At 43.2% G+C, this 15,157-nt stretch overlaps 1 protein-coding gene across 2 annotated transcripts; it reads right to left on the reverse strand.

The window, feature by feature from the left end:
• Window positions 1-570: 570 nt before the first annotated feature.
• Window positions 571-14,856, reverse strand: ankle1 (ankyrin repeat and LEM domain containing 1). 2 transcript variants are annotated; one of them, XM_052074486.1, is made up of 9 exons: window positions 14,451-14,856; window positions 8,687-8,839; window positions 7,906-8,011; window positions 7,706-7,829; window positions 4,328-6,679; window positions 4,065-4,236; window positions 3,704-3,866; window positions 3,391-3,523; window positions 571-3,098 (listed from the first exon to the last, which is right to left on the reverse strand). In XM_052074486.1, the coding sequence occupies exons 1-9, from the start codon at window positions 14,510-14,512 to the stop codon at window positions 2,932-2,934; spliced, it is 3,432 nt and encodes a 1,143-aa protein (XP_051930446.1). In that variant the 5' UTR covers window positions 14,513-14,856; the 3' UTR covers window positions 571-2,931. The 2 variants fall into 2 exon arrangements, with proteins under 2 accessions (XP_051930446.1, XP_051930445.1); XM_052074485.1 differs by lacking the exon at window positions 14,451-14,856 and adding an exon at window positions 14,136-14,344.
• Window positions 14,857-15,157: the final 301 nt, after the last annotated feature.

The raw sequence follows: 15,157 nt of genomic DNA on the forward strand, positions 1-15,157 counted from the left end.
AAGTCATTAGTCGTTCCACAAAAAGATAACATAAGTCAAATTCACGCCATTGTTTTTTTTTTCACTAGGTGTTTTAAAATTTGCAATCACAGTAATACCTTAAATTGTTGTTGAAAAATCATGTGTACAGTTGCGTGAGATTCTATTTAAAATGACACTATTGTGATAAGATAACCTTTATTTGTATGTAAGTTGATGTAAGTCAAGACATTTTACAGTACAATGCATTAAAAAAATAACTTGCGATAGTTGATCTTGATCATACAATAAAATCAATTATTTGATTTGTCCCTGCATTAGTTCAAGGGAGAACACTCCATGTGAATGGCTAGCAAACAAGGTCAACATTATATTAAATATTTTAAATGACAAGGTATGACACTTTTGTGCATATAAAAATGTCATGTTATAAACACCCATACTAAGGCTCGTTAATATCAATGAAAATTGTATTTATAGTAGTACATGATGATGTGATATACAGTACACCTGCCTGTAATGTGATACCTGCTATGGGTTCAAGGTAAAAATGATAAAATGTTTGCACAAGAAAATCACTCACAGTTGGGGTCCTGTTTTGCTTTTTTTTTATATATACAGTATATATAAATAAAAAAATGCTAATTAAAATATTGAAGCTTAAAGTCCAAAATCATGATGGACGGAATGCAATTGGTAATCATAATGAAAAGAATGCTTCTTTACAATCCTCGTCATGGCAAAAAAAAAAACCATGAAGTACTGACAGTACAGTATGTCTTTATTATGCATGACATCACACTATTCAAATTATTAAACAATACAATCAGTAGGGTTGAAGACTGTTATATCAGTTCAACAATCTTATCTAAATAAACACTCCTATTGCCATCTGTGCCAATGTGTCATATTGAATACATAGTAGTAAAACATTTTTCAAGGACCGCGATGTTTCTACATGGTGAGCGCTTACCCCAAAAATACAGTGGCACAACATACAAATCAAAGTCAGATCATGAAACAAATCATTTTACACTTCAACCAATACGTCTACAACTATCCAAAACTCTTGTTTGTAAGATGATTATACGGTCAAGTTGTATTGCTGTCATTGAATGGAAACATAATTTTACTTTTTTTTCCCCCTCAGGTTGATGGAGCTTGTTAGCGATTCAAGCAAATGACAGTGTTTCTGTAATAACCCTGATATAACTAGTGATTTAAGATAAGATATCCTTTATTTGTCCCACACTGTGGAAAATTACAGCCTCCAGTAGCAAGAATGTAGGTAGAAAGAAGAAAAACAACAACAAACACCATTCAATTAAGTGCAATATAAACACAAAATGGATAAATCGCAGTGCTATTTACAATTCTCTTTCACATCATTTAATGATTATTATTATTATTGTTGTTATTTTTATTCAGCAGGCTGACAGCAGTCGGTAGGAACGAGCGTCGGTATCTCTCCTTCTTGCAGCGCGGGTGTAACAGTCTCTGGTTGAAGGAGCTACCAAGTGCTGTCAGGGCGGGCTGGAGGGGGTGGGAGGGACTGGCTATCATCGCTTTTAGCTTAGTTAACTTTTATGTAATGAATTCATGCTGTGTGAATAAGACGATGAAATCTACTCTAATATTGGAGAGAAAAAAAACTTTGCCCATGTAACATAATTACTGAAATGGTTGGAAGATCATGCAGCATTCTAACCAGCGAACCAGTACATGAGTGTGTGTCTATATCCTTGGAGGGTTAATTGTGGGAATGGAATCAAGACTTAAGTCCGAGTGATGATGCGCTATGACTGAGATTCACATAAGCCGAACTCTGCAAATATGTTTCAATAAATATGTTGAAAAGGCTATGCGGACTTAAGCTTGTTCAATCTACGTACAGGTAAAATCAATTCGTAACTTTGTGTTGATACACTATCTCAGTGGTGGGTTTTTATCCCAAGTGCCCTCGAAAAGAAAAACATGTCTCTCCCAAGTACCACCAAAAATACCAACATTAAAATATGGTAGTGTACTAAAGATACGTGTTCATGGCCGAGGTTGTATTTTGAAAAGCTTTGTTTAATATTACAGTAAGCCACCGTGATAATATGGGCAGTTTGACTATTAAAGTTAGACCATGGTTGTCATTTCTGTTTCCCCCAAAGGTGGAATTCTGCATTTCAATCAATATTATGAAAAACAAGTGGTTGATGCAAACCTTATTGTAATAAAACAATTACATTTGTAATTTTCAGCAAATTTAACAAAATTAATATTTTTTTACAACCATTTTACTCACCTGCTAAAAGACAAAGAGAAATGTTGCCCCACCCTTGCAACTACTTTAGTATGAAATAATAAAGAAGCAAGTGTCAATAGTAATGCTAGACCTATCCCACTGGGAGGAAAGTATGATACACATGATTTTAAACTATGATACACATGATTTTAAAAAGCTACTCACACTCCTGAGCAAACGCCATGTTTGTGACATAAAACTAAATGGGAACAAAGATATCTCATTTGAAAACTTTTTTTCCCGACCATGAATGTGATCTATGAACTGTACCACCCACGTGAAGAGAAATGAAACCTTTCTCAGAGAGGAAGAATAAACAACTGAGATAATGTGGTTGCACGTACATGCCCTCTAAATAACTGGAAATGTGGCTATGTTTCACCAATTACATTCAAAGTCATGTTTTCATGTGAGTCAGCCCACACCTGCACCTACTTCCAGAAAAGGAATTCTAATTAAGCCCAAATAACGTTCAGATGTTCGATGAGGCTTTTCCTGACATTTTTGCAGTCACACTTGATCACAAATCACGGTCTGCACTCTGCAGAGTGGTACCCGCGCTGTAAGTAATTCCAGCTCTTGTTCAGGAACCATCAGGATGAAACGCAATCGCAAATTGTTGAGTTTGAGTTTGTATCAAGATGTTTTCTCTTCATTCCTCACTGTCTTATGTCTGCTGGTCTGAGCTGTCGCTCACCCTCAGCCAGGAATATCTGCATGGCCCTGTAGAGCAGATGGACACCCAGCTCGCGCTTTTTCTTCAGCTGCCAATTGGACACCACACCATAGAAATCTCCGCGCTTCAGGTTGGTGAGCATCTTCAATCCTGTGATACGAATAGCGTTAGGAAAGGAGGGGGGTTGACAAACTGGATTTCATAACTGCTTGATGCGGTATGATTTGCATATGACGTGAGAGTAACCTTGACTTTTTTCCCCACCAAAACGACAGCTACATTCTAGTCACTTCCGTAGTACCTTCGGTGATTTCACAAATCCCCATCCTAACGGACACTACCCGACACCAAGAACCTCTTAAGAATTATCAGCAAAGGACATACAATGGAAATCTTGATTATGTCACACATTAAACAGAAAACAGTTTCTTCTTTCACTTACCAATGGCCTCTACCATGCAGGCCTCTCTTGTGTAGGCCTCCACAGGAATGACGTTCTGGAAGCAATGCAGTGAGATGACCCCCTGCTCAGCGTTCCATATCTGAAGTATTTGCTGCACTTTGGAGCAGAGTTTCTATCATATAGTTGCCAAAAAAAAAAAAAGTTAAATCCATGTTGTATTTTATTTATATTTCGAATAGCAATGAAAGTGTCAGCCACCTTTTAACTCCTGCATATAATGTACTCAACATTTTAGATTAGTGAAATGATTCAATATGCAATTATACGCATCGGAGTAATTGTTAAACTTCACCTTTGAAGTCTTATCGCCTTTGTAGTACTCCAAGGCCTCGTAAAGATGACTGTAAGGACGTGAGCGTTTTCCTTTGCCCACATAAAAAATGCCATTGACAAATGTCTGGAAACAGTCCTGTGGGGTCATGGCGTGACTACGACACGGAAGATTTTTGGTCACTCTGACAGAGGGAGAGAAAAAAAAAGCTGTTCAAAATTAAATAAATCAGTGCCATTTTGTTACTTCAATAAATTCAGGTAAAATGGCAAAAGAGGTTGCACATGGAAGGAAAAAAAAATCTGATCACACACGATGTCTTGCCTTTTAGCACATGGTAAAAATTGCAGTCTGGCTTTAGAACATGAATCTTGAATATCACCTTGGATCGAGCAGCAGGTAATTGAAGCTGGACTTGATATTGCCCTCTCTCCATTTTCTGTTCTGATCTGGTTGATCAAATTGTTTGCACAAGGCCTGCTCATCATCCTGACAGTCGGGCAGCTTGAACATTCGCAGGGCCAAATTCAGCTCTGCGCTATAACCTCCACATCCTGCACATGGAAAGAGGGATCCAAAAACAAGATGATTAGGATAGCTCAAATAAATGAAACTGAATATCTTTAAGTCTGACACTTCTGATACCTGTTTGTGGCTGTTCTACTTCATCTTGGTGCTGTGATGGTTTCGAGTTAGACCCATGCAACAAGCGGCGCAGCCTTTGAATGTAGACTGGCCTGGTTCGACGACTAATGGCTCCTGGACTTTCTCCCATCTCTATGAGCCTCCGTCTGAGCTCCTTGTCGGTCATCCCTTCCGTCTCCAGCAACAACTTAGACTTAACCTCATTGGCTTTCTTGTCATTGGGGCCTTCTAGTGGCTTCTGGTTTTCTTTGCAGTCTGCAGTATTGGTCTGCATGGAGCGCCAGTCATAGAGGATGGTCTCCTCCCTGCTCGTGGTACTGATGTTGGAGCTGTGCGAGGTATTAGCGGTAGGTGGAATGTGGGCCTCAATCAGTTTGTGACCCTGCTCCGTATCAGTGTAAAGGTACTCCACCGGTTCATCTGAATTCTCAATGTGCGGACGCCCCCCAGGAGTGTAAGACAGGTTGGCCAGGTGCTGTGACTTGCGGTGAGCCGATAGCAGACTCATGCTGTATCTAGGAGTGCATCCGGTACCTGGCGTGCATGGAAGATCTGAGCTTTCCCTTGACTTCCTTGGGGAAAAATAGCTGGAGCTGGATGAAGACGAGACAGATTCTGTATGCGAGCTAGTGTCCCCTGTGATCCAGACGTCATCTTGCTGTTGGCAAGCTACTTCGGGAAAATTGTTTGCCTTCTTTGTTGCCTCATCTGTACTTGTCACGTCATCTGTCAAAAAATCCTTACCTTCAGAAAGTCCGACCTCTTGTCCTTGTAGAGCCTGGATGACCTCTGCAAGATTTCTTTCGTAGGAATCCATTGAGGATTCGTGATTTTCCTCTAAGATAACAGTATCACAAAGAGTCTGTGACTCAGCAAATGTGCTACAGATGCTTTTGGGAAGGATGAGGGTATCAGCTTGGCTCGATCTCACACATGAACCTGCTCCGAGGGTGCTGGACTGAGTGGCTGAATAATCTCCGCACAACGAATCAGGTGCTGTGCCATTATCTGAATTGGACGGTATGAAACATAGAGAACGTGGCGAACTGTAGTTGTTTTTCTGAGATCTGGGAGTTGTGTGCCGAGTTCGCACCGGTTTAGGAAGCGTCTCCTCAAACAGGCAAGAAGTGCGAAAGAGGCTCTCAGGGGTTGTGCTATTTCTAAGTGAGCAGCGGCTAAGCCTCGACTCTGTCCGGCCTGTGACGAATGGACTAGGTGTAAATGTTTCTTTGCCTTCTGGTGGATTATCTGCTTGAATGTCCTCAAACAGGTAGTTTTCCTCACTTAAAGTAATTACATCAGGATCAGTGCGAGCCTTAACCACATTAGTCCTTTGATAATTATCCTCAGTCAGCTTGGGTTTATCAAGTTCAAAAACATCAACCAGGGGTTCACTTTGAGCTTGTGGGACGTCTCCTTCGGGGCGTTTGGTAGTTTGTTCAGAAAAAGAAAGCCGTTTGGGGGGCACGGAAATATCCAGCGCGCTGGCGTAATGGTCACTCTCACAACTACCGTAACTACTGCTGCCTCCGCTGCTACTGCTGGGCTTACTTGGATGTGCCGGCTGTTCTTTGACCTTCCGTAGAGCTTCATTTACAAACTCATCCCCCTTTTTATCGTCGTCTTCCGAAGCACAGTGACTGATGACTGTTTTCTCCAAGTCGTCGCCTCTACTTTCACTACTTTCCCGGCAAAAAACAAAGACATGGTCTGGTGAGGTGACATCTATGCCCTGTTGCGGGAGAACTGTTGCCAAACGTTCTGGATCTAGAAAGCCAGAATACTCCGAAAGGTTGAAAGACATGCTGCCATCACCCTGCGTATCCTCAACGGCCGCCGTCTTTTTCGGAGATTCAGAAGTGAAAACAGGAAAATATTCATCAACATCACAGAAGCTGACACTTTTACCGTTTGCTCGTCTAGAGAGAAATCTGGGAGGCAAGTTGATTTTGGCAGTAGCAATTTGTCCATCTGCTGTGGGTATATTGAGTACAGCTCCCTCTGACAAGAGCACATCCTTATCAGCAAACAGATCATTTCCCTTTGGAAATGGTATTGTGGGTCCCGCTGTGGACACCCTTGTGCTTGATAAAAAGGAGGCCTCTTCAGACGGCCAGTGTAAGGTGCCGGAGTTTGGATTATCTTGCATTTCAGTGTCTCCATCCAAGACTCTGTTACACCTGATTGCTTTGCAAGATGTCCTTCCATTTATGTTTGAACGGTTAAAAAATGAAGACCGCCTTGTGCTGCTTAAAGGGACTTCACCAAGGTCACTTATCAGAGATGACTGGGAAGTGAAGCTGTAGCCACGGTCAGGGAAGCAAGATGTGTCCGTGCAGTCGGAATATACCGCTAAGAGGAGATACAAGATGAAGAGAAAACTGATAAATATCACAGCAGAGCTCCTTTTTTAACAATCTAATGAGACTTTGTTGGTGCTGTGTTTTGTGCTTATTGCTGCTGTTATCTAATGGCAAACTGTGTTCCTTACAAAATAAATAATGATAATGAAGACATGTTTTTAATGTATTTTGTGTTTTTGAGTAAAGTTCTGTCATAAAAACATCTTTTTAGCAATTGCTTTTCGATAAAGGTGACCAGTTTGGTGGAGAACAAAAGACTGTCATATCTTTTTGGAGTCATTGTGCGATACGACTTGTAAAAATGAGCTGTCGACCAGCGAGCAGTTTTTGCCAGATTCAAACCGTAAATTGACATCGTCCATCTGTGACAAGTGATCATTGTAATTGGTTACTGGATAGAGAATCAGTACAAAAGATGCAGTTGACAAATGCAAACACGCGGCAAAGAAAGAGGCATTATTGAGGAAATCAACTTCACCTAAATGTTGTTTCTTACTTTTTGTTCCTGCTTGTAATATGAGGGTTTTGGCCAAGATTGGTTCGTGTGCATTTTATTTCATCAAACCCTGACTCTGAATGGTATGATAAACATTGACTTGTCGCCCATGTTCAATGTGTGTCAGTGTTGGTTTACCAACCTCACGCTCGTGCCTGTCAGTTTGCCCGTATTTGCTCGTACATGAATGCGCACACGCACTGTTTCAAAGAATTATAGTCTACCACCAAATGCATATTGTTGGCCATGGGAGCGTCGAGCCAGAGGCTGAGCTGCACTGTATTTGTTTACTAAATAATAATTACTTACCTAACATGTTACATTTCGATTCTGCACGTTACCAGCAGAATCAAAATGAGAATAGATTAAAACATTTTTGCAGCTGTCCATGACCCACCTAAAACGGATGTGTGACCTACCATTTGCGAATCACTGCTTGATAGTGTAATGCACTGTAGTAGAGTGGTGAACAAACAGACTGTATTTTTGGTAAGTTTCCATTTTCCAAAAAGATCTTACAGTATTTGAATTGAGGCAGGTCCTCCTCTCCCGTGCCCGCACAACTGTATACATACTCTTGTAAAAGCTGAGCACACCTTCTGTTGTCCTCCAGTTCTGCAAGGCGCACTGGTGTATTTCCTTCCTGCATGAATGAAGAAGTGTTTTAAGATAAACTGCGGGTACATTCTGTGGCCAAATATACATTCGGTAGACCTTACGTTATCTTTAATGTTGGGGTTCCCACCATTCATCAAAAGCAACTTCAGATTTTGATAGCATCCCCAAATTGCAGCGACGTGAAGGGGAGTTAGGCCCTCTGATGATCTAGGAGAAAGACAGCAAAACTTTTTTTTTCTTTCAAGGCTTGGAATAAGTAGATTTGTAATTTATGAGGCAATCGTAGCATGTTGTGCTTCAGTACAACATATTTAAAGGCAAACAAGCGAATGGCCCATTTATGTCTAAATGTTATGGATATCACTGAATGCTAACTCAATATGCCCGTAATACTGACTGTTCCAGATATTTAAGGAAAGGGGGGGGGGGGGGAATCATCAGAGTGGACTCCTCTCGGGAAAGCTTTAATTTTCCCTCTGCTTCGTTAAATGCTTCAATTCCGTCCTGAGTGGGAAACAAGGGAGGAGGGAACACTCTGTGATGACCTGAAACATATTACCGCAGCGTATGTATGAAGTGTCAATCTATCATGGAATTCACATTTTAATATCCACTGTGGAAGTGTTCAGACATTAACAATTCAATTGCTATACATAGCAATTATAGATACGAAATGTTTGTCAAATATTGCCATGAATTATCATCACTGAACAAAATAGTGTCAAATGACACATTTATGTTCAATCAATTCATCAAGAAAAGTGTTTATTGTCAAATCTACAGTTTCTCTTTTGCATGACTTTCTTTCCTATACATAAATTTGACTATGTTCAAAAATCGCAAAAGGTGGGCCCCAACATACAAGCGGCATGTGTCACTCACCTAACATTCGGATCAGCACCATTTTGCAATAGCAGTTTCAAGCAACGCATGTTCTTTTCGGTTTCTTTGCCGACAGCCAAATGTATGGCAGCCACCCCCTTTTTCCCCACAAGGTCAGGGATTGCACCCTGGGAGAGAAGTAGCTGCACAGATCTGTGGAGGAAGAGACAATTTCTCAGACTTAGTCAGAGAGGACGCAACTCAACCATATCAAAATTAACTAATTGTTTTGGGTGATACATCCAGATGCGCATTAGGGCCTGTAGTAACACAGTGACATTCTTGTCCCACGCACATTTCCTGAGACACAAATCTTTTTTTTTCGCCTTTAACTATCTGTAATTCATGAAGTTGGGCTTGAGCACAAAATTATAATTAAAATGATTGCCTCAGGTTTTGTAGAATAGAAAGTGTAAATGTCTCATGCTGTAATTACATGTTTACTCCCAAAACAAATGGAGTGAAGCGCAGCCTATAGCTAGAAGACTTCATGCCTGTTAATTTGCTGTTGACATTTCATCAAACTTATATTTAAATTAATATTATAATTATATAAAAAAAAAAATCCTCATCTCACCCCTCGGGTGGTGTCCGTCCCTCATTCAGCTCGGGTCCTCTACCAGAGGCCAGGAAGCTTGAGGGTTCTGCGCAGTATCCTTGCTGTTCCCAGCACTGCACATTTCTGGACTGAGATGTCCGATGTTGTTCCAGGGATCTGTTGCAACCACTCATCTAGTTTGGGGGTCACTGCCCCGAGTGCTCCGACCACCACAGGCACGACTGTCACCTTTACCTTCCAGGTTCTCTCTAGCTCCTCTCTGAGCCCTTGGTATTTCTCGAGTTTCTCATGTTCCTTCTTCCTGATGTTTCCATCACTTGGGACCGCTACATCCACTACAACGGCTTTCCTCTGCCCTTTATCTATGATCACGATATCTGGTTGGTTCGCCATTACCATCTTGTCAGTCTGGATCTGGAAGTCCCACAGGATCTTCGCTCTGTCATTCTCCACCACCTTCGGAGGTGTTTCCCATTTTGACCTTGGGGTTTCCAGTCCATACTCCGCACAGATGTTTCGGTAGACTATGCCAGCCACCTGGTTATGGCGTTCCATGTAGGCTTTCCCTGCCAGCATCTTACACCCTGCAGTTATGTGTTGGATCGTCTCAGGTGCCTCTTTGCACAACCTACACCTTGGGTCTTGTCTGGTGTGGAATATCTGGGCCTCGATGGCTCTGGTGCTCAAGGCCTGTTCCTGAGCAGCCAGGATGAGTGCCTCTGTGCTGTCCTTCAGGCCACAGCCCTCTCTAGCCACTGATAGGACTTCTTGAGATCAGCCACTTCAGTTATGGTCCGGTGGTACATCCCGTGTAGGGGCTTGTCCTCCCATGATGGTCCCTCTTCCAGCGCCTCATCTTCTGTTCCCCATTGTTTGAGACATTCTCTGAGTACGTCATCTGTTGGAGCCTTCTCCTTGATGTATTCATGGAGCTTGGATGTTTCATCCTGGACAGTGGCTCTCACACTCACTAGTCCCCGGCCTCCTTCCTTTCGGCTTGCGTACAGTCTCAGGGTGCTGGATTTGGGATGGAACCCTCCATGCATGGTTAGGAGCTTTCGGGTCTTAACGTCCGTGGTCTGAATCTCTTCCTTTGGCCACCTTATTATTCCTGCAGGGTATCTGATCACTGGCAGGGCATAACTGTTTATTGCCCGGGTCTTATTCTTGCCATTGAGCTGGCTTCTTAGGACTTGCCTCACTCGCTGGAGGTATTTGGCCGTAGCCGCTTTCCTTGTTGCCAGTTCGAGGTTGCCATTGGCTTGTGGTATACCAAGGTACTTGTAGCTGTCCTCAATGTCTGCTATTGTTCCTTCTGGGAGTGAGACCCCTTCAGTGCGGACTACCTTTCCTCTCTGAGTCACCATCCGACTACATTTCTCAAGCCCGAATGACATCCCGATGTCGCTGCTGTAGATCCTGGTTGTGTGGATCAGGGAATCTATGTCCCTTTCGCTCTTAGCATACAGCTTTATGTCATCCATGTAGAGGAGGTGACTGATTGTAGCTCCATTTCTGAGGCGGTATCCATAGCCTGTCTTGGTGATTACTTGGCTTAGGGGGTTCAGTCCTATGCAGAACAGCAGTGGGGAGAGTGCATCACCTTGGTATATGCCACATTTGATGGACACTTGGGTAAGTGGCTTGCCCTTGGCTTCAAGTGTGGTTTTCCACATCCTCATCGAGTTCGCAACGAAGGCTCTTAGGGTCCTGTTCACCTTATACAACTCCAAGCATTCAGTGATCCATGTATGTGGCATCGAGTCATAGGCTTTCTTGTAATCAATCCAAGCTGTGCACAGGTTGGTACGTCGGGACCTGCAGTTGTGTGCGACTGTTCTGTCAACCAGGAGTTGATGTTTGGCTCCTCTAGTATCTCGACCAATGCCCTTCTGTGCTTCGCTCATGTATTGATCCATGTGTCCACTTATCTTAGCCGCAATGATGCCTGACATGAGCTTCCATGTTGTGGAGAGACAGGTTATTGGCCGATAGTTGGATGGAACTGCACCCTTCGAGGGATCCTTCATGATCAGGATCGTTCGCCCTTCGGTTAGCCATTCTGGGTGAGTCCCATCCCTCAGCAGCTGGTTCATTTGTACTGCTAGGCGCTCATGGAGTGCTGTGAGTTTCTTTAGCCAGTAGGTGTGGACCATGTCCGGGCCTGGTGCTGTCCAGTTCTTCATATCTGAGACTCTTTCCTGTATGTCTGCCACTGTTATGGTAACTGGGTTCTGTTCAGGGAGGTTGCTGTGCTCCTCTCTCAGGGTCACCAGCCATTGTGCACTGCTGTTATGTGCAACCTCCTTCTCCCATATGCCTTTCCAGTACCTTTCAGTTTCCAGTCTTGGTGGGTCGGCTCTGTTGTTAGGACCCTGCCACTGAGCGTACACTTTCGCAGGTTGTGTTGCGAACAGCCTGTTTATTCGTCTGGCCTCATTCTCTTTCGTGTACCGCTTTAGGCGACTGGACAAGGCTTGGAGCCTTTGTTTGGCAGTTTCGAGTGCTTCAGGTATGGTCATCTGGATGTACCTCTCGGGTATCGGCCTTTTCATCACACCTCTCTGGGCCTCCGTCAATTGACTCACATCTTTCCGGGCCGCCTTGATCTTAGCCTCCAACCGTCTTTTCCATGGTGGGTAACGTATCTCATGGCTTCCATGGTTGCTCTTATAGCCCAGAGTCTCCAGGATCACTGATGCTGAAGCGTATATAAGCTCATTGGTTTCTGTGATCGTTACGGTAGGGATCGCCCTCAGTGCTGCATTCACACTTTCTATGAGACTTTCAGATGGTACTTCACATAGCCGTTGTAATCGGTTTCTAGGTTGCCCAGCTTTCATTCTCGCCATGATCTTAGCTTTCAGGTCAGTTGCTGCCTCGCTCAGCATTTCATTCATTGGGGCTGGCCACCCAATCTCATCATCTGCATTCATTGGGGCTTGCCTCCCAATCTCTTGTATGACCTCCTCCTCTGATCTGGCAGCCTGGGGCCCTTCACCATGGAACCTGCGTTGTACCTCATCAATCTCAAGTTGTGACAGCAGTTGCCGTTTGTGGATGTTGGAACACTGAGCTACTAGTTGTTTCGCGGTCAACCGTGACTGTGGGTTTCGAAGTAACCATTCAGCCCACATTCTCTGCATGTAACCCCTCTGACTAGGGTTGCTTGAGTAGTAGCATTCCAACAGAGCCATGTTATCGCCTCTCGCCCATCTCCGCTTTGTTCCAGTAGCCCATTTTTCATCAAGGTGCTCTGGTTCCCCAGCACCTGACGCAGACCTTGTTTGGCCGGGCGACGTCTGAGCCGGCATGTCATTCGTTTTATTGTCTCTCATCATTGTATGAGGTAGGCATTAGCGTGAAGGATCTTGCCCAAGGACCCACACTGGATGGTGTTATGTGCTCATTTTTGCCCCAAGCGGGATTCGAACCACCGTCTCCCGTATGCCAAACCGATGCCTTATCAACTGAGCTATCCAGCCGCTCGATATATATATATATATATATATATATATATATATATATATATATATTATATATTGTATTATAATTTAAATACTATATTTCAAGATTGGTCTCGAGATCACTTTTTAAAGGTCTCTGTCCCGCCTCGGAATCGAAGGCATTTTTACTGTCTCTGACAGTGCATACTCAGGATTTTTTTTTTTAATGAAGATTGGCGAGACCAATCCAGTACTACAGTGATCAGTGAGGAACGTAGAGCGGGTTATGCGCTTCTTTCCTGGTGTCGCCAGGAGTGCCACGCGGCGCCCCTCGTTCGGACTCTACAAATGCTTAGGAAATGTTCCTGGATGCAACCTTTATTGCAGCATTCGAGGAAGGTAGAAATTCGGATTTATGCCACTCAGACTGTGCCAGATTCGGCCTCCAAGCGTTCGAGGTGAGTGTAAACAACAAAGATTGCTGATTTCGAGCCACTTGTTGTTGTGGTGGTGGTGGTGCATCACAAGACATTTTGACCTCCAGCAAACCTTCCTCATGATTTTTTTCATTTATATAAATAAGGGAACATCTTCTATTCAATGCATTTCATTGATTTCACCACACAGTCAGCGGGTATCACGTTGTGTGACGTGAAGTTATTTCGAATAACCAAATTAATGTAATAATAAATGAATAAAACTGACTACAAGTTAAATTATGCTTTGCTATTAATGCTCTGGGCGGCCTGGTGGTCCAGTGGTTAGCGTGAGTCCAGTGCAGAGGTACCGGGTTCACTTCCACCTCCGGCCTCCTTGTGCGGAGTTTGCATGTTCTCCCCGGGGCCTGTGTGGGTTTTCTCTGGGTATTCCGGTTTCCTCCCAATTTCCGAAAACATGCATGGCAAGCTGATTCAACACTCCAAATTGTCCCTAGGTGTGAGTGTGAGTGTGGCAACCAGTTCAGGGTGTCCCCCGTCTACTGCCTACGGCTGGGATAGGCTCCAGCACCCTCTGCGTCCCTTGTGAGAATAAGCGGATCGGAAAATTGATGGATGGATGGATATTCATGTTTTGCATCTCCATGGAGATGTACTACAACCGTTTTCTCCAGGTAATTGGCTTCACATTTCTGGAACCATGTATATTAGGTAGAGTGTATAATACAGGTCTATGTGTGACCACCAGTCACCTGAACCGGTAGAAATTAATTAATTAATTTTGTCATGCTGAATGCAGAAGGCAATGTTATCACGTCATTTCGTGAAACTTTAAATAACGACCTTTTTTTAAAACTGGTGTGGCAACCATGAGCTTCATCATCTACAAAAAAATGAACTCTTCGTAACATTAACAACATTAAACGCCCACATTTCGTCAAACGACAATGCAGCATTTCTATCAGATTAAAATGCACAGCGAAGCAAGATTGTGATTACGCTCTTACCGACAAATACTCCACATCATGTCACGTGCTGTGTTGTTTTGCTTTTTCGGACAGGATGATGGAAGTCGAATCATTTTTGACATGCACATTGTAGCAGCACAGCCAACACGATACATTTTCCTCCAACAGAAATTCCAATTGAATAAGTATCCTGCCGACATACCTTCCATTTAACCTTATGAAACGTCACCCAAAAGTGCATTTTGACGAAGGCGACGGATACGTAAAAATCAGCAATATGACGTACAAAATATTTGTCCGAATCGAAGTCGAGCCACACAAGCATTGTGTCAACAAAAGAATCATATACATCACCGAGGTTCTCCCTTGTTCACTGCTGCACAGAGCTGACTTTCCAATCTTCTCTTCTCATCCATGGCCACATTCGTTCAAAACATAAATCGGTTCTCCTTTAGTCGGGTCTGCACGGTTGGATTATTTACATCCTTGCAGCAACACGATCGAGGTAATACGACTGCAGCGAACATGCTAACCCAGAAACCTAAAGAGTTGCGTTTGGGTGTGATGTGTGCATAATGCAACACAGTGATCGGCATAATGCAACACGGTGATCGGCAAAAGCATTCAGCAGTTCAATATTGCGATGCACCTCGATCAAATTTAATGCGGTTTGTCTTACACCTTTGAAGTCGATTACACGGCAACTTTTTGTCTATTATTTTCGACTACAGTGGATACAAAACTTCCCTCCAAAGGTAAAGGACCCTCCCTTTTGATGACGTTTCGAATGGCACGCTCCGCCTACCAACGTTTAATCGCATTACCGCCACCTCCCGGACTGGAGGTTGCAACGTTACATCTTATTTTGTTTGTTTTTAGTACATTAACACTCACACACGCAATATTCTACTCATTAATCTTGTTTCCTTTAAATGAATAATGAAATAATGCTCGCCAGAGTCCTCATTCAACTTTTTTTTTTCATTTTGACAACTCTGCCAAACACTTACCAAATAGTACATCAGTAGTAGTACATCAATCAGCAGCCGCTAAAACTGTTA

This window comes from Hippocampus zosterae, chromosome 8, assembly GCF_025434085.1.
Source record: "Hippocampus zosterae strain Florida chromosome 8, ASM2543408v3, whole genome shotgun sequence".
Taxonomy (NCBI): Eukaryota; Metazoa; Chordata; class Actinopteri; order Syngnathiformes; family Syngnathidae; genus Hippocampus; species Hippocampus zosterae.

Coding starts and splice junctions, on each gene's coding strand:
- ankle1 (XM_052074485.1), bottom strand. CDS start 14,305: ATGGAAGGTATGTCGGCAGGATACTTATTCAATTGGAATTTCTGTTGG. Junction 6,680..7,705: donor CCTGCCTCAATTCAAATACT/GTAAGATCTTTT, acceptor ATCTCCTCTTAG/CGGTATATTCCGACTGCACG. Junction 4,237..4,327: donor AGTAGAACAGCCACAAACAG/GTATCAGAAGTG, acceptor TTCCATGTGCAG/GATGTGGAGGTTATAGCGCA.